General features: G+C 49.0%; 1 protein-coding gene across 2 annotated transcripts; it reads left to right on the top strand.

Moving 5' to 3' along the window:
- The first annotated feature begins 397 nt into the window (after positions 1-397).
- GATA4 (GATA binding protein 4) lies at positions 398-26,643 on the top strand. 2 transcript variants are annotated; one of them, XM_068406548.1, is made up of 6 exons: positions 398-923; positions 21,433-21,599; positions 24,416-24,541; positions 25,888-25,975; positions 26,228-26,370; positions 26,461-26,643. In XM_068406548.1, exons 1-6 carry the CDS (start codon positions 398-400, stop codon positions 26,641-26,643), a joined length of 1,233 nt encoding a protein of 410 aa, XP_068262649.1. The 2 variants fall into 2 exon arrangements, with proteins under 2 accessions (XP_068262649.1, XP_068262640.1); XM_068406539.1 differs by having other exon boundaries at positions 21,430-21,599.
- The last annotated feature ends 124 nt before the right edge of the window (positions 26,644-26,767 follow it).

The raw sequence follows: 26,767 nt of genomic DNA, 5'->3' as shown, positions 1-26,767 counted from the left end.
TAAGCAGCCCAACCCCATCGTGGAAGGTGTGGGGGGGGGGACACGGGGGGGGCGGGAGGTGATGGATGGATGGATGGATGGAGTCCGGTGGGAGAAGCTAAATCCAGGCGGGAGCTAAATCTCTCCTCCGGAGGGACCTGGACTTCTTGCTTGGGGTCTTGGAGCTGCGGTCGGACCTGCTGAAGGTGGGGAAGGTGGGTGGTGGGGAGCGGGGGGTGGAGGGAAATTGCATCGCTGGTGGTGCTTTGGGGGTTGGCTGGAAGGCTGTACCCACGCGAGACCGCTCCGGCCACCGCTCGCCGCAGCGGAACAAGGAGCCTGGGGTTTCTCACCCGCTCCCCATCGCTCTGGATTGTGGCGGGGGACTCGGCCGGGGTTTGGGGGGGTCCATCGCGAGATGTACCAGAGTTTAGCCATGGCAGCTAACCCCGGCCCTCCGGCGTACGAGGGGGCAGGTGGCTTCATGCACAGCGCGGCCGCAGCGTCCCCCGTCTACGTGCCCACCACGAGGGTCACCTCCATGATCCCCAGCCTGCCTTACCTCCAGAGCAGCGGCTCTTCCCAGCAAGGCAGCCCCGTCTCCAGCCACTCCATCTGGACTCAACCCGGAGCCGAAAGCGCCGCTTACAACCCTGGATCTTCTCACCCTCCCGTGTCACCTCGGTTCTCCTTCTCCACCAGCACCCCCATCCCTGCTACCTCTTCCCGGGAAGCCGCGGCCGCTTACAGCAGCTCCTTGAACCTTTCTGCTAACGGGAGGGAGCAGTACAGCAGGGGTTTCGGCAGCTCCTATTCCAGCCCTTACCCGGCTTACATGAGCCCCGAAATGGCCACGACTTGGACTTCTTCACCCTTCGACAGCCCCATGCTGCACAACCTGCAGAGCCGAGGGACGCCCGCAGCCGCCCGGCACGCCAACATAGGTGAGCGCAGCCAGGGGTGGGATGGGAGAGGGAGGGTTTCACCCCAAAGCCCCCCTAAATTTTCGTGCACGGACCCCTCTTTGGGCAGGGCGAAGGGCAGGAGGGAGAAATTCGGCGTATTCAGGACGTCGGCGCCGGAGCCGCCTCTCTGGCTGCAGAACGTGGGGGTCCCCACGGTGCTGTGGTTGCCCCCCTGCACACGGGCTTTCTCTGCAAAACCACCTTTTCAAAATATCCTCGAGGGCCACAATTTCATAAGAAATAAATATAATTTAGGGTAGGCCTGGAGCAGCAAGAAGTGACGCGCCGAGCTCCCGTGCAAGGGCCTGCTGGCTCCACAAACAGCTCCGAGGGGGATTCAGGGGCTGTGATGGGGATGGCTGCGGTGTGCAGGACCACGATGCTCCGTGGGCATGTAGGCAGCCCCTTCCCCGGCTTGAAAAGGTGTAAAATGGGGAAAATTGTTTGGAAAATGGGAAATCTAAGTTTGGCTCGTGAATCCTAGATCTTCCCTTTGGGCTGTTTTATGTTACGTCTCTTTTTTTTTAATATTGGGAAAGGTCAGGCTAGAAAAAGGGAAAGCGAAGGGAAATTTGGCACTGATGGGGGAGAGACGATGGAGAAAAAGAAACGCACCCACCTTTATTGTCACGCTTTTTGGGGGACTCACAGGCACATCTGAATGACCCAGCCCTGTATTTCAGAGTCTCAACGCTGCAAAAAATCTCAGCCCTGATCTCCTGTGCCGATCCCGATCTCAAACCCTTTCATTTCTTAAGCGCCCCTGCGTCCTACTACCAGAAATTGGCCCGAATGGCTTTAAATATCACTTTTTTATTTTATACAGCAGAAGAGGGAGAAAGGGGGAGAGAAATACAGGGCACATCTTTGCATTGTGGTTTCATAAATCCTTTTTTCCTCCCCGTCTTCTCTCCCTGAAGGTATTTCTGTCGGCTTCGGGGTCGGGGTTAACAAAGAAAATGACTCAAATTTGTCTGCAGATACATTTTAAGACTGTGTTCTTCAACCTGAATTTTGGAGGGTAATTTTTCCACTGTGATTAGCAAGCTTTGCTTTATCTTTAGCATTATTTTAAGAGGTTAAAGAAAGGAAAGTTGGGCTTTGGGGAAGGCTTGGCCTTGCCAATGCCTTTTGCTTTTCTTTGGGCGTTATGAAATTGCTGAAAATGGGGAACAGATTATCTTTAAGGATAAAGTTTTGGCCAACCAGGCAATGTTTTTGGGAAGCCATGAGAAGGTAGAAACTATAGGAAAAAAGCAGGATGAATCGAATAATTGAATAATAATTGAATATTATCAACAAGGACATATGTGTATTCGTATTTGACTACCGTGCCACCTCTGCCTTGGGAAAAAAATATCCCCTTTTTGCAGTGTTCTCAAAAGTGCTCTTAGTAATAAAAATAACTTAAAACCAAAATAATGCAAATGAAGAACTGCAGTTGCAGAAATACCCGTCAGCTTTTAAGATGCCAGAGACTGAGTGCAGCGATTTTGGCGTTCCAAGCCCTGCGTTAAGCAGCGGTTTGCGTGGCAGGTCTCGCAGCTTGCCTTTTGGTGGCAAAAAGTGCTTTTTATTTGGGCTTTTAAATAGCACCGGGAAGACGGGATGTGTTGAGCCAGTCCAGAAAATATTAGCGGTCACTAATGAAGGAGCTGAGATCCCCTTCCATCGCCAGCTCCTAATTCGGGTGCTGGATTCGTGGTGTCCCCTCCTGCATCACCGAGAATGGGGGATTTATTAGCGTGGGTCTAATTACGCCTCTGCCTTGAATGTGGAGACAGCGCTTGGTTTTAAATAAAAAATGCTCAGTTTATGGTAAAAAAAAAAATAACATCTCCCCAAAAAAAACCTGCCTGAAAGCTGGCGAGTTTTAAACTCAGGATTTAAATGGTTGCAGGAATTTTTTGGAAGGCAGCTCCCCCAGCAAGTTGTTTAAGGTCCAGACCTGCCCCTGTCCCCCTTCTCCCTGAGTCGGGACGGGGCCGCTGCCGGGCTGCTCCCAGCTGCCTCCCGACACCCGGGCGATGCTTTGCACGGGCTGCGGGTATCGAGAGAGCTGTACGAAGGACGTAAAGGCTGGCTGGTGGTTTCTGAGCAGGGAAAAGTTGTGGGTTTTTTTTTAAAGAGCAAGTGAAAAGCCCTGATGAGCTGAAATACTGAAGGCACTGAAAGATTTAGTGGGAGGGAAACACCATTGTGGATTCCACCCGTCACGGACCCACTTTAATAACACATCCAAGTCTGGCTCAGCACCCGAGCAGTCCCTGGCACCGGGGAGCCCAGACTCCTTCCTTTGCCTTTCCTTAGGACTAAAGAAATTTTTATTGTCTGCACAACAAGGAAACTTGAGGTGGAATCGCAATCCTTCGCGCCAGGCTATATTAAATTAAGTGATTTTTGCTGCTCTCTCATTTTCCTCCAGAGATTTTTCTTCCTGGAGAACCACCACCTTTGGATAGTACTAATTGCAGAGCACCCCCGGGATCATTAGAATATTAATTATTATCATTTTTAAATACCGAAGATCAAGTCTGTGCAGGTGTAGCTGGGTGTGCAGACACAGATACTCAGTCTATACGACCGGGCACGGCATTTTCTCCCCGCTGTAAAGAAATGCACTGGGGAAAGAAGTTTAGTGAAACTGTATACAAAGGTGATAGAAAATGGAAAAAGAAATAAGATCTTTAGTTCTACTAAAAGAAATAAAGATCTTACTGCTTTTTTCTAATAAGAGGAATTTGAGCCTGGGTTAAAATGTGCCAGTGCTCTGTGGTATAAAGCTCTGGGAAGGATGGATGCATAAATCACAAGGGCCTATTTGAAAAACCTTCCCTGGTGTGAGTTTAAAATGCCAAATTTGGTCTTTTCAGGGTAAGTTTGGCAAACGATTTCATTACCCTGAAGGGCAGGATCAGATCCTTCGGCCGAGGCCGTGAACTTGCTCCAGGCATTGCCTGGGATGGGGTTACAGTGAATTCCCGGCTTAATGAGGCATGAAAAGGACCTGTTGCAAAGTCCCCTTTCAGGAGACTTCCCTGCCAGAGCCCAAAACCACTTGAAATCTGTCCTAAAATTAGCAGCTTGTCCCTTTCCCAGGCCGAGGGGAGCAGGGATCGAGGGCAGTACAGGAGCCCAACTGCATCCAGCCCGCTGCTGCTTGCTGCCTCTGGGGTGGTTGCAGGCTGGGGATGGAGGGCCAGACCCCGGTCTGCCATCCCCACCCCCTGTAATTTGCTTTTTGCAAAAAAGCAGCAGGGTTTTTCCTTTGCCGTGGCACCGAGGAGGTTGATGTGGTTGGGAGCAAATAGGGGTGAAGGGCTGTGGGCATTTCTGGCGGGTGCTTTGTATTTTGTTTTGGCTAAGTCGAAATCAGGGTCCCTCAAACAGGCACCGTCTGAACACAGCAGCAACATCTGGGAAGATCAAAGCCTGGAGCAGACGCTCGGTTGGAAAATGTCTTCTCCACTGCTGGTGGGGGAGAGATTGTGAACCAGATCTTAAGTTTTCCCATAGGGATGCTAAGAGATCTTCCCTGTAGCATCCTGGGGGCCGGCATTTCCAGTGACTCATCGGCATTTGTTACAATCCTCTGCCCTACAAGCAGCCCCTGACCTTCCCCACGCACCTAAGGACAAGGTGGCTGCTCCCTGTGGGGCAGCGGGCGATGGGGGGAGCACAGCATCTCTGCTGTCCTTGTCCTTGGAGGGATGGGGATGTAGGATGGAGGGATGGGGCTGTAGGATAGAGGGATGGGGACGTAGGATGGAGGGATGGGGCTGTAGGATAGAGGGATGGGGACGTAGGATGGAGGGATGGGGCCATAGGATGGAGGGATGGGGCCGTAGGATGGAGGGATGGGGCCGTAGGATGGAGGGATGGGGATGTAGGATGGAGGGATGGGGACATAGGATGGAGGAATGGGGCTGTAGGATGAAAGAATGGGGCTGTAGGATGGAGGGATGGGGCCGTAGGATGGAGGGATGGGGCCGTAGGACGTGCCTGCATTTTGCACGGGACCCTACATCCCCGTTTTGCAAGCGGTTGCATTTCTCACCTCGGCTCGGCCGGTGGGGAAGGTTGGCCCAGGGCTTTGTTCCCCTCCCTCCGCAGGTTTCAAGCCGCCTTCTGCTCTCCTGCCTAATTTAATTGTCACCAGGCAGTCTGGGATTTGGGATGAAACCCACAGAATTAGGGGAGGCAAGACAGAGCTCAAGCACGCAGCTGGTTTTTAACCCCCAAATCCCCAAGCGGTATATTTTAAATTCTAAATAAAGCAACAATAATGATAAAAATATCACCATCATGGGCACTATATCACCCTTATTAATAACACAATCCCTTAATTGAAAACTGCACTCCATCACCAAATACAAATGTTGCATAGAGCAGCCATGGTGCAGTATATAATACATTATAAATGCTCGTGAATTTTTGTAAAGCATTAAAACTTAATGCAGTGGATGGTGGTCCTGAATCTAAGCCTTTATTAAGCCAGGATTAATTATTTTTCTCCTCCGCACACACACTCATGTATGTGTCTTTATCCCTGCAACAATAACAGCAATTATTTTTTTTAAGAGACAGTCTCTATTTTGCTCTCTCCATATTTATTTCCATCAGTTTTGGGGGAAAAGAGGTGAAATCCTTGGAAACAGATGAGGTTTATTGGGTGTTTCCCGAAGGAACTCGGACCCGATCCTGCTGCCTCTGTGCCCTTCTGGTGATGGATAAACCTTGGCTTGGCAGGCAGAGAGCGGCTCCCCAAAGCTCGTTATCCCAAACGCAGCCGGGTATTTTGTAGAACAAACCATCTCACTCCCCATAGCTGCAAAATTAAGGATGCTTTGAAAAATAAAAACCACCAACAAAGCACCAACCAGCAAATAAAATCCAAAATTGGGTGAAAAAGCAGCAGCACAGCGAGATGAGGACGTTTTTGTGCCCGAAGGTCAGCAGCCTGTTGCTGCCGGGGGGATGTGTGCAGGGGCTGTTAACGGTGGAAAAATGCGATTTGAATGAAAATGCAATTAAAAAAAAGTTTGATAGCTCAGTGCCAAAACCTGCAGAGACGTTGTTTCTCATCGGCACAGGGCTCTGGGTTGGGATTTTTGCTCCTCGAGGCCCGCAGAGCTTTGCATGCGTAGGAAAAAGAGATGCAAATATAATAAACCTCCTTTTTGGAGGTTTTTTCCCCAAATTCCCTGCCCCCCACACCAACCTGGTGTGTCCTTCCCTCTCTACAATTTCCTTCCTGAAAAGGAGGTGCAGAAATGGGATATTTGGGGATCTCGCCCCTCTCGGTGATGCTCCCGGGGGGCACAGGGCAGAGGAAGGCGGGAGGATGCAGCTGAGTCCTCCGAGGCTTTTGCAACCCTGTTATAAAAAGACTTAACGAAGCGTCTGCCTCCAGTTTGGGGCTCACGAAACCAGGCGGGGATCTGTGTCGAAAGCTCAGACCTTGGGGTTTAAAGCAGCCGGCTTTGCTCGTGCTGGGAGGGCAGAAACGCAGATTTTTTGCCGGGACGGCCGCGTCAGCGCCGTGTTACAGGGACGTGTGACCCCCGAATAACGTGGTTACGCTGCCAAACTCCCCCAGTCGTGATGGCGAGGTTGGGTTGTTACAGGTATTCTTGCTTTGGTGGGGAGGGACGTGTGTGATTACGCCTGGAGGGTTGCAAAAGGGAGGTTGGAAATGCCAAATATTCACTGTGTAGATGGATCCCGAGCTCACGCTGCTGTCTGGCAGGAAGGTGTAAATACGCCTTCGCTGTGCGAGTGTGAAATGCTGCTTAAATAACCAGGGAAATATGTGAGAACGTGCTCTTGCCTCCACAATTAACCCAAATTATAGAAGTAAATTTCATTATAAGGTTGGATTGAGGGCTTTTTTCTTTTTTATTTGAGTGGGGGGGAGAAAAAATCCTTGTGGGTCCCCTTTGTGGGTCAAAAACCTTGCAGCTGGCTGCGGTAACGTCCAGCGTTACAGCAAAATATTAAAGCCTCTCTGGCCTCTATAAGTCATCATCGGTCACGGCGACCAGTCCAAGCTGTAAATACGTCTGTAACGACAAATTAAACCCAATTATCTGCCATGCCTGAGCAGTGAGGTCTTTATACCCAGGTGCTTACACGTGCGTGACAGCGCTTGAAAATAATTCCATCATCGTTGCCTTTGCAGGGGCTGGTACAAGGGGTGTTGGAGGCTCTTTTGAAAACCCCCGTGTGTCTGCCATGCCGAGCGACACCGTTGTAAGGTCTCGTAGGGCAGAAATAGTTTTTTTTTTTTCCCCTTATAGTTTTTCAGAAGGTCACTTGCTGCACGGTACGCTTGAGTTCGCAGCGTTCCCCACGCCGTTGCACCCTTTTAAGCACTCGGGGCCTATTTCTCTTCCATTGTGATAAGCTGGAGCTGGATTTTCTCATCCCACAAAAGCGCAGGAAGGAGCTGGGTCTGCTAGGAAAGAAGATCTGGGCAGGGGTTTTCGAAGCTGGACGTAGATCTGACCCTGCCATCAGCGCTGAAGCGTTTCAGCTTGTTTCTGGCAAGGTCTGGATTTAAAACCAAGTTTGGGGCAGAGTCAACTGGAAGGGAAAATAATTTTTTCTTTTCCAAGAAGTGCCCGGTGATTATTTTTTTCCCAATTATTTGGTGGCACGGAGGGTTTTTTTGCTTAATTAGGTGGACACCTAAGTGTAGGATGCACCCTTTGCTCATGGGGGAGCAAATCTGGGTCCTGCCCATGTCTTTTTGCTGTTTTCTTGGTCTTTCTAAGTCCAACCCTGCTGTTTCGCCCAGGCAAGGCTTGCAGGATCAGGCCCCCCGGTAAACACATTCAGTATGGACTGTGAAAAAAAAAAATCAAGCCCAAAAAATCACCACTTTGCTCAGGGCTGAAACCACCCCAGTTTTAAAGCGAAGGGAGGTTCGCCTAGGGCCGGTGCAGAATCAGGCCCATGCAAGAATCTTCCGCAGGGAACAAACGTGGCTCCCAGCAAATGATTTGGAGACCCACAGGTTTTCTCGGGGAGGTGAAGCCCCAAAAGCCAGTGGGACCTTTCTTTTTACTATCTGGAAAGTGGCTACTTGGTTTATATGTTGCAGCATGAAGGGATTTGTGCTTTTTTTTTTTCTTTTCCCCAATTATTTTTAATGACCCGTAAAGCTGGTGAGCCCCTTATCGGAGCCAGCTGGGCTGGAACAGCTCGCGCCAGCCTTGGGAAGGGACTTGGAAACTTCTTTTATTTGTGAAAGAGGGAAAAAAATAATTCATGGAAAGTCAAGGAAAAGCAGGTCTTCCAGCGGCAGCAGAGGTGGGGTGAGGGCAGCAGGATGAGGGATGCAGCAGGGCTGATCTGTCTCCAGCAGGGACTGGAACGGGACATTTTGAATCTGGGATAACATCGCTGCCTGGAAATGTTTCCTCCTAATCCCTGGGAATTAGGTCGGTGTCTGCCAGGGGAGCATTTCAGGAGAGGTCCTGCGGCGGGACGCCGCTGCCTGCTCTTGTTCTTCTCCCCAAAGCTCAGCCGTTTTCCTCCGGCCGATGCTTCCAGCCACAGCGCCGTGTTTTTACAGGGTGCCGGGGCAGGGCTGGGTGCCTGTTGCTGTCAGGCTCTCCTAAAAGGTTAAAACCCGAGACCCGCAGAAGAGGTTGGGAGCAGGGAGGGGGAAAAGGAGACCACACTGCTCCCTCGGAGCAAGATTTTGCCAATTCTTGCTTTTTTTTCCCCAGTCCCTGCTTGCGCCGTGCTCTCCAGCTGTGTCTGTAATATTTAAGCAAGTTCCAGGTTGTCCTCTGGCCTCAGGGGCCGGGGCAGTGGGTTGTCTCCTTTGGCTCCGCAAACATCTCCAAACAGTTTGGGAGATACCCCCCTCTTGTCTGCTTCTCAGCTGCCGCCAGCCCTTGCGCTTCGGTGCACCTTGTTTTTCCTTCAAGCTCCAGCTTCTGGAGTCACGTTATCACACGTCAAGCTCTGGTTTTGCAGGAAGGGAAGGAGAAGCTTTTCTGGACAAGAGAAAAGCTGGGAAACCCTGATTCCTTCATGTTGAAACTCCAGAAGAGACAAAAAAAAATAACCTAATATTTATTATTTAAATTCCTATGAGTTTCCAAGACAGGCTTTTGGGTTTGCAAGCCAGGGAACCATCGTTATTTAATATTCAAGGCTTGCAGCGCTGGAGCTGTAAAAAAACAGTGGGGTGGTGAGCCCCAGACATCAGGACTCCTCCGAATGATGTGTTTGGCCCCAGATGTCTGAGATTATTTTGGGAAAGGAGTGCTGGCCCCAGGGGCTGGCTGCTGGGAAGGACGCTGAGTTGGGACATGCCTTGGTGATGTGGAGCACAGGAGAGGCAGCTGGCTTGGGGGATGTGTCCTCCTCACACTCCCCTGGGCTGGGAGGATGCCCTGGATCTTGGGTATGACCGAGGCTTTTCTCCAGGGGCTTCCCACCTTCGGTCCTTCATTGCTTCAGTGGGGCAGATCGTGGATGCTGTGGTTTACCCTGACCCTCTGGATGTGAAGATCTGGCCTCGAGGGTTTTCCCAGATCCCAGCACAAGCAGGACCAGAAGCAGGAGGGTGAAATCCCCCTCAGACCCCCTTCTCTTTTCCCCCAGCTGGGGAAGGGTCTTACTCTGGCAGGGCAAGCACCCTGCCCCGCTGCCTGCCCCTCTGCCTGCCCCTCTGCCTGCCCCGCTGCCTCCCCTCCCGAACCATTTCCATTCCTAAACCAACATCCCAGTCAGACTCTGTCACCTCCCTTCACGCAAAATCAATAACAACGGGTGAGCAGGTTAATTATAATCACAGAATAAACGCCGCGGTCTCAAAGTTCACCCAACTTCAGCAGCGTTTCAAAACGAGCGGACGACGCCAAGAAACTTTCATTGATTCCTCCGGGGCAGGTGTGGGAGTTTGAACCTGTCCCCAAGCTGATCTTGATTCGAGACCTACTCAATTTTCTTCCTTATCTCGACTTTCGCCTATCTTATAATGCCTGTTATTTTAGATAAAAAGTCCAATCAATTGAGTTAGAAAAACTGCAAGTTATATGTTGCCCTGATAAGTTGGGTACCTGCCGTTTTATTGGCCTGGGCTGCAGTTTCTGTGCGAACTGACCTTTGCAGATGCTTTATCGGCAGCCGGGAGAATCGCTCCGTCCTCCCGCCCCGCTCGGGGGCTGAGTTGACTTAATGATCAGAGTAACTAATAAAAGAGGAAAAGAGAAGGGCCAGGGGTTATACAAACTGACTGTCCCCTATAACCATAGTAAACACCTTTTTGTTTGTCCCTGGCTGGCGTCCCGTAGGATCTGGCCTAACTTATTTTGGTGTAGCTCCTCTGAGTGGTATCTATCAGTGTAACACCTCCGGATGGGAGTCAGAGCCTGTGTCTAAATTAGTGAGCTTAAAGAAAACTGGGGCGGGGGGTTGGTTATGCGCATGATAATCAATATTTGTTAGTGCTGTCACGTTCAGAGCTTAGACATTTCATTTCTTCTCAGAAAGGGTCATTAGACATTGGAAGGGGCTGCCCAGGGAGGTGGTGGAGTCACCATCTCTGGAGGGGTTTAAGAAAAGACTGGACATGGCACTTAGTGCCCTGGTCTAGTTGACATGGTGGTGTCAGGGCAATGGTTGGACTCGATGATCCCAGAGGGCTCTTCCAACCTGGTTGATTCTGTGATTCTGTGACATGTGGAGCAATATATACCCTACATATTTCATATATTCCTATACATGGTATATATATATGGCTTATATATATAAAGTGTGTGGGGGTGTTATATATGTGTGTGTGCATGTTATATTTGTGTACATATATATATAAATATATATATACACAGTTTTATACAGCTATGTTCTATATAGCTACAGACTAATATTTCTAACCACAAAAGCAGAGAGAATTCATTAGAGCTGATTTCTAGTTTGCTTAAAGGGCATTCTTAAGGACATAGTATATGTATTTATGCACAAATATATATGTTTATATATATGTAAGTGTGTATCCTCAAGCTTCGCCAGGGGAGGTTCAGGTTGGACATTAAGAAGCATTTCTTCTCAGCAAGGGTCATTAGCCATTGGAAGAGGCTGCCCAGGGAGGTGGTGGAGTCACCATCTCTGGAGGTGTTTAAGAAAAGACTGGACATGGCACTTAGTGCCATGGTCTAGTTGACATGGTGGTGTCAGGGAATGGTTGGACTCGATGATCCCAGAGGGCTCTTCCAACCTGAGTCATTCTGTGATTCTATACATACATACAAATACATATGTATAATGCACACACATATGATAATACTACTACAATTAATCATATTCCTACAAGCAGGATTTTGCCCATTTGACTCAGATAAATGTCTTTCCCTCTGATCTGCACCAGTCTGGAAAAAAAAAACCAAACTTTCATTTTCTGGAGCTGCAGGATTGCAGAAATGCAGGTTGAGAGATCTCTAGTCCAGCCTCCTGCTTGCAGCAGGACAGGCACTAGGACTAGCTGAAGTCAGCTGTGGATTTGCCGAGATGAGGCTTGGAAATGCCTAGAGATGGAAAATCCCCCACCTCTCTGGGTACTCAATCCACCTCCTAATGGAAACGCTTTTCCTAAGGCCCAGCCTGTGGTTTGTGCTGCGTCCCCTTGTGCCTTCTCCCACTACTGAGAAGAGTTCGGCTCTGTTCTCTGCGTACATCTGCCTAGTTTCTCCCTGATGTCTTTGTAATGATCCCAAACAGCACCAGTTTCCCTGTGCCCAGAGCTGGCCCTGACTTTGGTCCACCTGAATGCTGGTGGTCACCTCTACAGACAGACAGATGGTCACCGTCAGACAGACAGATGCTGCACTAGGACGTACGACCACAAGCCATTGGGTTCCTGTGGTTTAAGGAGTTCCAGCTCATAGAATCATAGAATCATTTAGGCTGGAAAAGACCTTTAAGACCATTGATTCCAACTGAAAACCTAACACTGCCAAGTCTACCACTAAACTGTGTCCCTAAGTGCCACATCATCAGCTGCTCTGTAGGCTGCGTCATGCTTGATGATGAACTAGTGCCAGATGCCAGCCATGGGAACCCAACAGACCACGCTCTTCAGTCATTAGCATGGCCCCTGGCAGGGTCTGAGCACAGATCATCTCAGGCTGACCCAAGGAGGTGCAGGTCCTGGGAAACAGCTTGGATGTGACCACTGTAGATTGGGGACCAAGAGTGTCTGAACATGGCCAGACTCCGCCAGATGGGCTTAGGGTCAGGGTTCACCTGTTACGCAGTAACTGGCTCCGGTTCACCAGTTACCCAGTAGCCATAAGGCCAGTTCCCATGGCTCAGTCACGGAGCAGCAGCTTTGGCATGCCTCCGCAGCACACCTGCACGTGGTCCCCTGTGGGTACACCAGACATGGCTACATGTGTTGGAGATGATCCATTGCCTGTGCCCAACTCAGAAACAGCTGGCCAGGTGGAATCACGGCATTGCAAATCCCAAGCTTTTCTGATCCTCTACATTTTTTTCCCCATCGTCCCTTCCCTTGCAGTCATCAAAGGAGAGCCTCTGGTAGGGCATGTCCGTTTGGAGATGGGCCATATTTCAAGGAGGAAAATGCTGTAGCTGTTTTTCCTTTGTCAAAAGAGAGAAAGACCATTTCCAGGTGCCTCCTGCCAAGCAGACCCCAGGCTGTGGATGGCTCCATCCTGGCAATTTCCTGGGCTCTCCACGCTAATCTAAGATTTGTTCAAAAATATTTGGACAGTCGATAAGCAGAGGAATCTCCTGTTTATCAGAAGAGGCTCAGATATTTACAAGTGTAAGAATTGTAAGTAGGAGTAAGAAAGGGGAGGTCACCTTGGTGGGTGGGATCAGGCGTGCATCCCAGCAAAAGAAAGCAGACCTTGGAGCTCACTCACGCACAAGTTGACAGTCAGCAGAAGTTGCTGTTGGACACCATGTTGCTATCAAAGGGGTGGCCAGCAAGTGCTCCGACCAAAAGCACTCTACATCCTTGGGGATGTTTGCATGCTTGTCTCCTGTACAGCAGGCTGTGGGACATGGTACTTCAGTGTGGGGGTTGACAGTCTCTCCACTTGGCTCTGGTACAACCATTGGGCTTGATGGTTTGCGGTCTGGTGGTTCTGGTGTGCTGGAGAGCTGTCAATGGTTTTCCATGCAACCAGGCTGGCCAGTCCCCCAGGACCATCTCCTGCCCCTTCCCAAACCAGGCAGTTTGTCTGAATCTGCTTTAGAGGAAACCAGTCCGTTTCCATCCACTGCTTGTTTCCACATCGATGACTGTGGCCTTTGAAAATTGTCCTGTTGCTCCTCTCCAGTGAGGCAGGGAGGAGCCTTTGCTCCTTCTCACAGAGGAAGAACAGTGTTGTAAGCAGATGAAAAGCCTTGCTCAAACGAAGCCTGCTGCAGAGCCAAGACTGAACTTAAATCCAGGCCCAGGATTTGAGCAACCTTCCCATCATGTCTCCCTTGCACATGATCTCAGCTGGTCCCTTGGCTGCTTCTACCTCCACTGTCCTTCAAACCGGGGAAAACATCTCCATGAAGCAAAGGAGTATTCTTGGCTGTTGGCAATGGTGTGTGCCATAGACCTTGGCTTGCCGCAGGCAGAGGAGGGAGCTTTGCAGGGGAGGGACGCAATGTTCCCTTCGCCTTGACGTGAAACATTTGGCCTGGGAAGGGCTGCACAGGAACAGTCTCACTGTGGTGTTCCACGAAGCAAGGAAAAAACAGATCTCTTTGCCTTTCAAAAGTGACACGTGGCTCAGCCAGATTGTAGGTTCAATGTTTCCTAAGCAGTGAGTAGGGTCTTTGTGGGGGAAAGCTGTTTGGTCCAGGCAGCCAACTGGGTAACCAACCATTTTCTCCACTGTAGATATGTCCGATAAATCCCAAAACATTCCAGGACAGCATCGAGCCATTTTTGTGAAGCTTTGCAATGATACATTTTGCTTGAAACGGTGTTTCTGGTCAACAGTGAGGAATTTATCCCCTTCTCCATTTCCTGCAGATCAGCAATCACAGAGGTGATGTTCTTTGTTAATACAGATCAGAGCAGAGTAGGGAGCCACATTCCCACCAGCAACCAACCCAGTGATGGGCACTACTCAAACACGCACTGTCCTGCTGTCCCCATGTGCCTACATCTCATTAGTCTAAAATAGTGGGGCCCTGAATGAATTTCCTCCAAATTCTGTCAGAGGGGAAACAGGCAGAGAAGAGGAAGGGGGGAAAAAAAGCCAATGGGTAGAACCTGTTTTTACAGAAACATCCTTGGCTCCATTAGCTGAAGGGTAAGATAATGCACGTGGGCTTTCTGATCCCAGTCTGTGTGTCAAGCTGATCCCAGTCTGTGTGTCAAGCTGATCCCAGTGTGTGTGTCAAACTGATGATGTCCCAGTCAAACAAGGAAAGGCTCACTGACGCCTTTCTTGTGGCTACACGTCTCTCCCATGCATAAATTTGGGCTCTTTTATTCACAGCCACTCTCTGCCCCTTCTACGTTTGTCCCTCCTTTCCAGTTCAGCCCTGCTCTGCCATGGTATTGGATCAACCAGTGTTGACTGTGATGTGACTAGAAACTTTTTGGTGGGTTTTCACCCTTGAAGCTTCAGCTTCTGTAGTTATGGACTTCATGGGAGCATCACAACCCATTTAAAACAGAAGATATGACTTTCAGCTCCACTACCTGCAGCAAAATGCTTAGTAAAAGGACCCCTAAGAGTGTGAACTGTAAGAAGGGTTTCCACACTGTCACTTTTTAATGGAAACAGTCTTGGGATTTGGGACAAACCATCCTGAGCAGCTGGGAATGGCAAATCCTGTTTCCTCCTGCCATGCTGTCATGACTGTCCCTTGAAGCAGAAGGTGAGAGTGTCTTGGGTGGGATGCCAGGGTGTCCATGTGTCCAAGGGGCCACCTTCCTTTGTCTCAGCCGTGAGTACCCCTGAGAGTCCATTTGGGATTCGTGTATACACAGGATTGTGTCTCTCACCTCTTATCATAACAAATTGTTTTAGGAAACTGCTTCTCTGCGGGGAAAACTGCTCTCAGGGTCTGTTTAGAGCCTGTAAGTGCCTGGCTGTGTTTGAAGGACAGCTTCTCCTTTGCTGAGTTGCTTCATTGGGTTGAGAAGACACTTCTGCAGGGGGAAATGTTGATATTAAATATCCCTCCATCTGTAAACAAAACTCCAGTGTTATATTAATGGAAGTCTCTTTCCATTCCTCTTCACCCAGAAGGGGTGAAGGCAGGAGGGGGCTGGAGGGCAGAAGAAGGTAGACAACCTCGTTGTTGTTTCTCATGCAGCAACAGCAGGGTCTGAGACAAACCAGTGCAGGGAGGGCTCTTTGTCCCCTTCTAGAGGCTGGTTTGGGAACAGAAAGTCATAAACTGGTTGCTGGCTCTGAACTGGAGGATTCAAAATCTCTCCATCAGAGGTATTTTTATGGTTGTTATTCCTTTGGGTCCTGATCCCTCAGGTTTGTGTGTTCAAGACGATCTCGTCAAGGCTAACAGATTTACAGTTGCTAAAGAAAAGCCTGAACAAGCCCAGAAGGTCTGGACCTAGGAATGGGCATGCTGTCAGGCTGGCACAGCTGAGGTTTGCAGAGATGGTGGAAGGACTACAGAGGGGAGTTCAAGCCACCCTTCAGACCCAAGCCCTGGGCAACCTCCCTCTGATTCCAAGCTGACTTGGTTGCGAGAGGGTATCTGATCCTCCTGGTTGGGAAGGCAAAAGTACTCAGACTTTGGGTGGGCCATGCCCTTGGTCAGAGATGCTGTCGTGTCCTAGGCATGCTGGAAATAATGCCTGTAGGTGTGGGCTGGCTGGCGGTGCTCAGATCTGCTTTCTTGTTGAGCCCTGCATTGTCCCTACCAGTTGATCTCTGTGGACCTGGTGGTCAATGTGAAGGACCACTCCCAATGACTAAGAGCCACAAAGGGCCATATCCAAGAATGCTTTTCCCCTACCAGATCCCAGTGCCTCACTTAGGATTTTCTCCTGGCTCCCTGGGGACTGAATGTCCCATTGTGGAAAGTATTTCTGACATTAGCATGCTCAAGGCCTCACCCAAGATTAGGAGACTGTTGTGCAACACACAAGTGACATTTCCTGCCCTGGAGACCTTGCAGTCCTCATAAACAGTAGGCGTGAGGGGAAAAAGATCTCCTTTATATAGCAAGCTGATAACCAGGATAGGGACAGGACCCAAACCATCCTCTCCACTGGGTCATTCAGTGAAATTTCACCAATCTGCTTTTATGACTGATCCCAAGACTGATATTATCCAAGATAAGGGCTGGGCAAAGGCGCTCAGGGGAGCTGTATGTTCAAAGAAGAAGATGAGGCTATTCAGCACACATGAGGCTACTCCAGCCGTGGGCCTGTGTCCTTCTCAGCCTAACCACCAAACTTTATCCTTTCCTCAACCCTGTCTCAGTGCTGGCCATACCTGGCTTTGGGAGAGGGAGCAAATCTCTCCAGCAGAAAGGCTATTACAGAGGTGACCGGACGGACCCATAAATCTCCATTATCAGGCAGCGGCTCCTGTGCCACAAAACGGAAATTATTGCCCTGAGTGCGACTGGGGGAGCCTTTCCTTCCCCCCGCATTGTTCAGGGCCCTCCGGGAGCCGCTCCGGCAATTTGCTGCCTGAAAAAACGTTTCCTTTCCCGGCTGCTAAGTACAAGGAATAAGTGTCAGGGGATCTCATAATGCCAGGATTTAGAGCTCCAGCCCCAAGACGGAAGCCAAGAAAACACTTTGCTGCTTTTTCCCGGGGAGCCTCCAGTCTGCCGCGCCTTAATCCACGTTATTAATAACAATGTCAAATTAAACAATCAGTGCACTTGAGGCTCAGTGACCTCCGTGTCCAACATAGCTCAGCTTGCTGGTGGATCATGGTTTCTGTGGGCACTGGGCTTGTCTTGGCAGGGACCTTGGAGATAGTGTCGTCTGCTCATGAGCAGCCAGGCATGGGGAGAGGGTCTTGCCCCCAGCTGTGCCCCTGGGGGAAGGAGGCAAGCAGACACCATGGCCCAGAATGTCAGAAACAAGCAGCCATTTTGAGCATTTGCATTTCCTAGGTCTTGGACACCCACCCAGGTCAAGCTGCACGGGCTGCAGCTCTTCAGGTGATACTTTCTCATTATTTTGTAGACCGTCAGGTTTTCAAGAGCAGCTGGGATGTCTCAGCTGTGTGGCCAGAAGGTGAGCTCAGAAAGCTTTGCTCAGCAACTTCATAGAATCATAGAATCACAGAATGGTTTGTGTTGGAAGGGACCTTAAAGATCATCTAGTTCCAACCCCCCTGCCATGGGCAGGGACACCTTCCACTAGACCAGGTTGCTCAAAGTCCCATTCAACCTGACCTTGAACACTGCCAGGGAGGGGGCAGCCACAGCTTCTCTGGGCAACCTGGGCCAGTGTCTCACAGGAAAGAATTTCTTCCTAATATCTAATCTAAACCTACCCTCTTTCAGTTTAAACTTCATCCTTGAGTTTAGCGATGCTGTGAAGTTATAGCACCTTTTTTAGAAAGAAATCCAGTCCTTTGCCTTCCACTTCTCCATTGGTGCCAAAATGCCTTTCGTTCACTAAAGGGCGTGCACTAAGCCTACATCACCTTCTCTGAGCCAGTATCCAGTAGTGTTCAGGACACATCCTTCACCATCAGCAAGAATTCTTTGAAGCACAGAGAGGATATTTCTCCTCCAGGTGAGATCTCTTGAGACCAAGGAACTCTCTCTGCTCTGACGGGGCTCCAGAAATGGTTTTAATGAGGTTGCACTCTGCAGATGTCATCTTCTGACTCAGCACTGGGTGGTGCACGCAGGGGACGCACCCATCTGATATCGCCCCGTGAGGTCTGTGATTAGGGAGAACCACCCATTGCGTGGAGCCTCAGAGTGCCCTGGGAACAAAGTCTGTTCCTTCCCCGTCTCGAGTACCAGTGATTCCTGTTTATTAATGTTCACAACCTTTGTCAACAGCCGAGAGGGGGAAATCACGCAAATGCTATTAATACAGAAGCAGAAGAGGACTTTTGGAAACTTACACCAGTGAAAGTCCCTCAAGAGAGAAGCTCCAGTCCAAATCCCATGGAAACTGAAAAAAAAAAACCAAAACCACCCAAAAAGTAGTCAAGAATATAGCTCAGACAAATACAGATGAAAAAGGAGAGCAGGTCTCAAGACTGCTTTGTACTGGTGTTTTTGATGTCTGATTACAAACCAACAGTGAAAATAATGTGGACGGTGGGGCTGAGTGTCACAAACTCTTAGGAAATAACACTCAATATCCAGTAGTAAATTTGAATCTTGCCAGACTTACATTTTGCCTGGTTTAAACTGCATATCCCCTGTTTTTTTTTCTAAAAAAAAAAGTATTCCCAGACTTGACATTTCTTCTTATCATATCCATTTTGAGGGACCTTCTTCAAGACCTACTCCAACTCTTAACATTTCTGAGGGACTGTTAGGAATTTTCTCTTTTTTCCTTGATTAAAAACTTTCAGATCTTTATTTTCTGGTGGAAAAATTTCCAGGAAATATGATATTTTGTAATTAGTCACTGGCACAACTCAAATCGGTCAAGAGTTTTAGCTGTTACCTTTGGACTACCTCTGCTCTGCTAAATTCTCCCTGGATTATGTCAACAACTTTGTACCAAATTATTTTCAAAGAAGAAGGGATTTTCTCACAGGACAAAAATGACTGTGAGAATAATTGGGCTTTTTCTTTGGAATATGATAATCAAAAACCTCAACAACTTCTAAGATTAAAAAAAATAGTGAAATGTTTCCCTTTCTTGAGATTTTTCAAGGAAATGAGTTCTTTCCTGACCAGCTGTTCTAATTCCTTCTCTTTTCAAAGGAAGTTTATTTGATCTAGATTTTGGCTGTGACTCAGTGGTGATTTTAAAGGGGAAAGCGAGGCATTATGGTTACAGTATCACTGAATCCACGTGTACAAAAATCACCTGGAGGGATTCCCATCTTTCCTAAACCACCAGAATTGCTCAAAGGTAATGAGATTTTCCTGAGCTGCTGAGAAGACACCGGCTTCTTTTTTCCTTCTTTTCTGGCTCCAGAGCACCTTGGGTTCATTCATTTACTGTTTTCTAGTATTTCCCCATGGTCACACAGTGTGTTCTCTTGCCATTTTTAGCTTGGTTTTCTAGGGAAAATTAGGCTCACGTGAATCTTTTTCTCTGTGTCTCTGTTCACTGGCGCCACTTTAGTAATTTTTTAATCCTTTGGCTTTTTCATGGTCATGTAGTTTCTTACAGATTTTCCAAAAATAGTCTGAAGAAAAGAGAAAATAAGGTTGACATTTGAACATAACCCTTATTAGATATCAGAGGATCCACATGGGACTGAGACACTGATCAGCCAGAAGCCAAATATTACAGAATCACAGAATCAATCAGGTTGGAAGAGACCTTTGGGATCATTGAGTCCAACCATTCCCTGACACCACCCTGTCAACTAGACCATGGCACTAAGTGCCATGTTCAGTCTTTTCTTAAACACAGCCAGAGATGGTGACTCCACCACCTCCCTGGGCAGCCCTTTCCAATGGCTAATGACCCCTTCTGAGAAGAAATGCTTCCTAATGTCCAACCTGAACCTCCCCTGGCGAAGCTTGAGGCTGTGTCCTCTTGTCCTATCGCTAGTTGCCTGGGAGAAGAGGCCGACTCCCACTCCACTACAACCTCCCTTCAGGTAGTTGTAGACTGCAATAAGGTCACCTCTGAGCCTCCTCTTCTCCAGGCTAAACAACCCCACCTCCCTTAGCTGTTCCTCATAGGTCAGACCCTCCAGACCCTTCACCAGCTTGGTCACCCTCCTCTGGACTAACCATATTGTTGGTTTACTGTTTGGGGAACTATTGTCTTCCAGCAGAAAGCTGAGATACTCATATAATAAGCAGGTAGACAAGCACAAAATATAGCAAGATGCACAATAACATTTTAAGAGTTCATGTTATGCTGGTCTGTAATGGCTGAAGGTCCTGATGCAAAGCTCTTACCGTCCTCCAAACGTCTCCTGTGCGCTGCATTTTGTTGGGAGTTTTTTCAGCAGCCTAGTTTATTTCCAGCCTATGCTAAGTGATGGAGTCCTTTGCTGTCATTTGTCATTTTCTTCTTCTCCCCAATTATTTTACCATCTAGTGTTCCCTTTTTGGTGCCCACAACAGTATGTCTCCATGTGCAGGAAGGAATGGTTTTGTAACAGAAGAAATACATCCCCAAGCTGAACTCAACAGCTGATACTCTCCAGGTGGGGTCACCATCAGGAACGCACATTTTTAAGGGCCATGCCAGCTGCATACAGCTATATTTACATCTCAGCAAAGCCTATAGCTGATGCTTATATTTTATAAGGTGAAGTTTGTGTCTTTTCAAGGTCATTGTATTCCAGGGTGAGCTGACCTGTGTCTTGCCAAATGATGATGCAGTTGAGGTGCGTTGTGTTGACCCCTGCACTGCCTTGCAGATGATATGGACCTTTTTTAAGAAAAGACACCTAGTGCCATGGTCTAGTTGACACAGTGGTGTTAGGTCAAAGGTTGGACTCGATGATCCCAGAGGTCTCTTCCAACCTGATTGATTCTGTGATTCTGTGACCTGCCATAGCCAGAGGGATTGGACTGGCCCAGTCCAGGGCAGTTGTCCTCACCCTCACATCACAGCTGCAGCTGGGCCCCAGTGGAGGGTGAACCAGTAATGTGGTGGGTGAATGCACCAAGCCCCGGAGAGTGACATCAAGCACAATGGACGTTTGCATCAAAAGCTGAGTCTCTGACACCTGTGAATGCCCAATGACATCTGTTGGCTGACAGCCTGGGCTGAGGTTGTACACGTGTATTCTTGCTGTTCAGGAGATGCTTCTCGTGCAGAGAACAGGGTGAAGGCATATGAACATCTCAGTCCTTTGAGTCTCTGCAGCCATCCCCCTCTGCAGAGGGGCCGGGTGGGAGCTGGCATGGGCCAAGCGAGGGAGAGCAGGGCGTACAGGCATGGCTTTCCCTGCCCACACCTACTTCAGGCCTGTTGAGAGATGCTCGGGCAGCTGTCTGATCTCTGGGCAGTTCTGCTGTGTGGGTCCAGGCTTGTGTTTGTCCATGGTCTTGATTGTGAACACGGCTGTTCACCTGTCCCAAGCTGTTTGTCCAATCTTGAACATTGGATAACGTGAGAGCAGAAGGAGAGGTCTCTATTTCTATCTCCTTGTATCCGTGTCCCAGCACATCCCTGCTGCCACAGGAGTCCTGCAGCCAACACTGTATGGCAGGGAAAGGGGTTCCTCTTACCAATAATCCCAGGGGCTTCCTTGAGCCCTATAAAAGCTGAATGTTTGTGATCTCTTGAAATGACACTTCTGGGCTCAAATATTGAGAACCAGCCCAGAAATTAAATGTATAGCTGCTTAATTAATCAAGTCTTTTCCCTTCTCTCCCATCATGGCAGCAGAATTTTTTGATGATTATTCAGAGGGGCGAGAATGTGTCAATTGTGGGGCCATGTCCACCCCGCTCTGGAGGAGAGACGGCACAGGGCACTACCTCTGCAACGCCTGTGGGCTCTACCACAAGATGAACGGCATCAACCGGCCCTTGTTCAAACCTCAGAGGAGGCTGGTAAGTCAATATCACACAATGTATGTGGGGCAAGGCTGTGTGCGAGGATGAGGCAAAAAGACCTTGGCTAGGTGGAGATGCCAGGGGTGTTTCGACTCCTTGGGTCACCATCTACCCAACGTAGGTGGTTTTGGTCCAAATTTCCGAGTGCTTCCAGATTGCCTTGTGCTTGGTACACTCCAAGATCTTGTACTGTCCAGACCAGTTCTGCAGACACCCAGGCCAGGCAGTGGAAGGGGTTGTAGGACACCATGGAGTTGGTTTAGCAACAGCCAGTCTTTGCTGTAGTATCCCTGTAGGCATATTAGGAAGAATGGAAACCATTTCCAGTTCTACCACACCACCAGTCCATCTTCTCTTACCCTCAGGGTCCTCATTCCCCAGTCGTTTCATGGTGACTGGCCACCTTTTCTGGATACCCTGCTCCTTTGGACGAGTTGAAGCAGAGCTTGTGGGGCAGATCAGGGCATCCCAAAGCCTGTGCGGTCAGGATGGGGTATGCATGGGAACATCTCCATGTTGGTATCTCGCCTGTCCCTGCCTGTTTTGGTGAGGGGATTTGGGAAGGTCTCTGCAGTTTGTGCCCCAGGGACATGGCCCTATCATGAGTCCAGGCAGAAAGGACCCAGCAAGCCACCCTTGAGGGCCATGTTTCCCCACTCCTTGTCTTCCATGAGGCTCCATCCCCAACATGCCCTGCTCTTCACATCGCTGAGACCTGTCTGTGCTCAAACCCAGCCATCCCCTGCAAGTGTCAAAAATGACACTGGCAGCTTGAGCGCTGCCACCAGCCACAGCCACCCAGCGCCCTCTTGTGAAAACCCTTTCCTAGACACTGCACTGACTGAGCCAGGCAGTGTCTGCACCCTGGCACCCACGCCCTTGCCCTCTTTCATTTACTGGTCTACACGTTATCTTTGGGCACATCTGTGCAGTCAGGAATGGCCCGTTGGGTACCAGGCTTGGTCCTTCACAGAAAGCAGCAACGCGTGCTGTTAACTCTGCACAGCCTTGGGGTAAGGCTTGGGAAAACCCCGTGAGAAACATAAATGCATGAGCTGTGCAGAGCTGTACATGCACTTTGTCACTTGGCTGGGCAGCTGGCAATCTTGTAAAAATGGCCACATTTCTGCTTTTTCTTCTGAAAGAGAATTTCCATAAAGAAAAGGAGGATATGTCTAGGGGTGCAAGGTAGGAGTGTGGTAAATGGGCTGCCCAGGGAGGTGGTGGAGTCACCATCTCTGGAGGTGGTTAAGAAAAGACTGGACATGGCACTTAGTGCCATGGTCTAGTTGACATGGTGGTGTCAGGGCAACGGTTGGACTCGATGATCCCAGGGGTCTCTTCCAACCTGATTGATTCTGTGATTCTGTAAAAGTAATGACAATTGTTCTACCTGAATAAATATACTCAGTATAAGTGATTGGGTTTAATCTGTCACTGTGTAACCTCCTTTTTTTGGAGACTGAGATACACCCGAGAGCCCTGCAAGGGGAGAGCTTTGCCTTTGCTGCAAGCTCTCTTTTAAGCTCTTGGTCCACTTACAGAGGCTGATGATTGAAGTCAATACAGGGTGAGGTTACAACTAAAGGAGTGTTTGGTTTCTCTGCACCAAAAGGGCTTCCAGCTTTCCAAGTCTTAAGAAGTACTTGAATTTCAGTTTTTATTGTCCTGCTGCTGTAGATTAACTGATCCTGTTTTATAATGAGGGAGAAGACACAGAGAGAAGTTCTGTGGCAAAGATCACAGAGGAAATCCCCAGTAGCTGCCAGGTCCTCATCTCCCAGGCTTTCACCCCGTACACAGGATCCAGCTATGCTGCTCAGGTCTGCTGAGCTGGGTACATGTCCAAGAGCATCAGATTTCCTCCCTAGCGGCTCCTCTTCAGGCACCGCTAGAACAGGCATCTTCATACAGCTCTAGCACTTCTGTTCAGTCCCCAGTTTATCAGCAAGCAAAGAGGGAATTTGAACCCTGCCTGTCCGGACTTTATCCTCAGCCTCTTAAGATCTGTGCTTTGAAGGATACTGGGAAGAGTCAGGCAGGCGTGGAGGATGTGGCTTCTTCTTCCCCCACCTCCCACTCTGCTTCCAAGCTCAAATCTGGTATTTTATATGGTTTCAAGCCCATTGTCTTCCTCCTGTGGCCTTTCGAGCCTGGCTAAACCAGTTCACCCAGACAGGGAACTTCAAAAGACCTGTTCCCTGCACTGCTTCATTCGTGGGGATTCCTATTAATTATCCCTCTTTATCTTTAGGAAGATGATGCTGCTGGAAGCACTCTTAGTCTTATGTCCCCCTCAAGCCACATGAGCAACATCACTCAAACACAGCAAGGAGTATGTAACATTCATGGCATTGATAATGTCTTCTTGGGATATGCCATGATGCTTGGAAGGTGAAGGGCTTGGGAGGCTGAAAGGGCAGGATGGTCTGAGGTCCAGATACCTTAGTGTAGATGTGTGCACGTGCAGTGAGTCTCTAAGCTGCTACTAGACCTGCTGGAGATCTGGGGCTCTGTTCAGGTGATGTCTCTGGCATCATCTGAGATGCCCTAGGACAGCTGAGATGTCTGGGCAGTGCTGGCAGGCAGGAGGCATCGGAAAGGCAGTGGAGCAGAAGATAAAAGGCAGGAGGGGAAGACAAAGGGAGTTGTGTTATCCACTGCAGCAAGGTGAGAAGAGAAAAAGAGAAATAAGAGAGGCAAGAGGAGAGGAACACCTGAGGCGTGCTGGAGTGAGCTTGTTGGGATCTGAGATGCTGCCAGTGGCAGCAGTAGAGAGCTAATGTTTTTTTTTCCTCTGCATTTTCTTTCAGTCGGCTTCCCGCCGTGTCGGCCTCTCTTGTGCCAACTGCCACACAACGACAACCACGCTCTGGCGCAGAAACGCCGAGGGAGAGCCCGTCTGCAATGCCTGCGGACTCTACATGAAGCTCCATGGGGTAACGCCTTCATTGATCTTTACTCTCTATGCGGACGGTAACAATAGCATCAAGCTGGGGATTGGCTTCGTTGTACAACTCCTTGCTCTCTTGGAGCTGTTTTTCCTGCTGTCCCTACGGGCCTCAGTCCCCCTCAACATTACATCATGATTATACTGCCAAGGGGTGATGAATGCAGGGCATTTCTCACATACTAATTTGCTACCCTTTGTACCCACGTCTTAAAACCCAATAAAGGCTCCAGATTCTTCATACTTAAATTCAGGCACTTTAGTGAAAACCTGAGTCAGAAGCACAAAGAAGGGCTTGGCCCTTCCACATGAGGTGTCAGATCCCACCTAAGACTTGGTGGTAGATTTGTCATGGGAGCAATCGATGACTTCTCTTGCACAGGTGCCCAGATAGTCCCTTCCTCTCAGTGGGGGCTTCATGTTTGATATATCTAGAAGAGTTCCATTGGAGTCCAAGGACTTTAAGACACAAATCTCCAGTCCTCCCACCAGTCAGTGGCAACAGGGCCACCCTCATGGCAGAGACAGAGGCCTTCAACACCCTGGTGATTGCTTAGTAGCAAATCCCCATTCTGCTTCTCATTGCTACCTGCAAGGACTTTTTATACATGTCCATGCTCTCAGTGATGTCCAGTGCTTCAGAGTGCATGGAAGGGCATTCATGAATGACAGGTCAAAGCTGGAAGACAAGGTGGATGAATGGAAGCCTTACTTAACCCAAAAAATTCTTCCTAGAAATCCCAGCGTGTTTCTGATCATGAGGGTGACTACCTCAGTGGGATCAGATCCTAAGGGAAGTCTCCCCACACAGGCTTGGTACCTTTCCAGAAAGCAGGTATTATCCAGAAAGATGTCTTCTGCTCTGAGTTAAACAGGAAAGTAAATCACATGAGCTGTTTATCCCTTCTGGCCTTAAAACACTCCATATCTATGGTGTGAAAAACCTATCTATTCCTATATGGAATGGAATGGAATGGAATGGAATGGAATGGAATATTTTAGTTGGAAGGAACGTACAACGATCATCTAGTCCAACTGTCTGACCACTTCAGGGCTCACCAAAAGTGAAAGCATATTATTAACAGCATTGTTCAAATGCCTCTTAAACACTGACAGGCATGAGGCATCGACCACCATTTGGAAGCACACCTTATAGCTTTGACATATCTCTTCACGCAGCAGTGCTGACCAGTGACTTTGGGCTCCATCTTGTTGTTGCTTTCAATGAAATCATCTGGTTTTCATGGAGCCTATGAGGTAGAGCTGCAATTGTGTTCTCCTATATGACCTTATGGATATACAGAAACCAATGTGCTTGTACGTTTGGGTCCATAGGTTCCAAGGCCTTTAGCAATGAGAAAGGAGGGCATTCAGACAAGGAAGCGCAAGCCGAAGAACCTTAACAAAACAAAGACGCCAGCAGGTAAGTGTTGAATGGGGGAGTTTATTGTATGTGTAGACATGTGTGCACTTGTGTTTCTGACCATCACGTCCTGGGAGTCAGACACCCAACCACAAAACGGGTTGATTCTTCAAAAATGGGGGATGCCTGAATGCCTTTCAGCAGTAACAAAGCCCTTCCCACTATTTATTTTTTATTTTATGGATAGGTGGGTACAGCTCTATACTGAAAGGTCTTTGGGAAGAGCCTGGTTTACCGTTTGCTTTCTCACAGGTCCATCCAGCAGCGAGAGTCTTACTCCGACCACCAGCTCCACCAGCAGCAGCAGCAGTGCCACGACCACTGAGGAAATGCGCCCCATAAAAACAGAACCTGGGCTCTCATCTCATTATGGGCACCCCAGCCCAATTTCTCAGGTACAAGGGGGAGCCAGCCCCCCAGTAAAGAGATTCATATGGTCCTCTATGGTTTGAAGCTTTGTTCACAGGATTTTCCTTTTTCCATAGGCATTCTCAGTCTCCGCCATGTCCGGACATGGATCATCTATTCACCCTGCGATTTCAGCTCTGAAGCTTTCCCCGCAGGCTTACCAGTCAGCTATCAGCCAGTCCGCACAAACCAGCTCCAAACAGGACTCCTGGAACAGCCTGGTGTTAGCTGAAAACCACGGGGACATCATAACTGCATAATCTGGTCTTCCACCCACGAACTTCAGGCTGATCCGCTTGAGAGATGAAGATGCCACGTAATCATGAAGTCAATGTTGTTTCCCACCTCCTCTGCTCTCCTGCCTTCTCTCCCCTTGTGTGATGT

This window comes from Nyctibius grandis, chromosome 1 (genome assembly GCF_013368605.1).
Source record: "Nyctibius grandis isolate bNycGra1 chromosome 1, bNycGra1.pri, whole genome shotgun sequence".
NCBI classification, from domain to species: domain Eukaryota; kingdom Metazoa; phylum Chordata; class Aves; order Nyctibiiformes; family Nyctibiidae; genus Nyctibius; species Nyctibius grandis.
The sequence above is the reverse complement of the archived record's forward strand: the minus strand, read 5'-3'. Positions and strand labels throughout refer to the sequence as shown.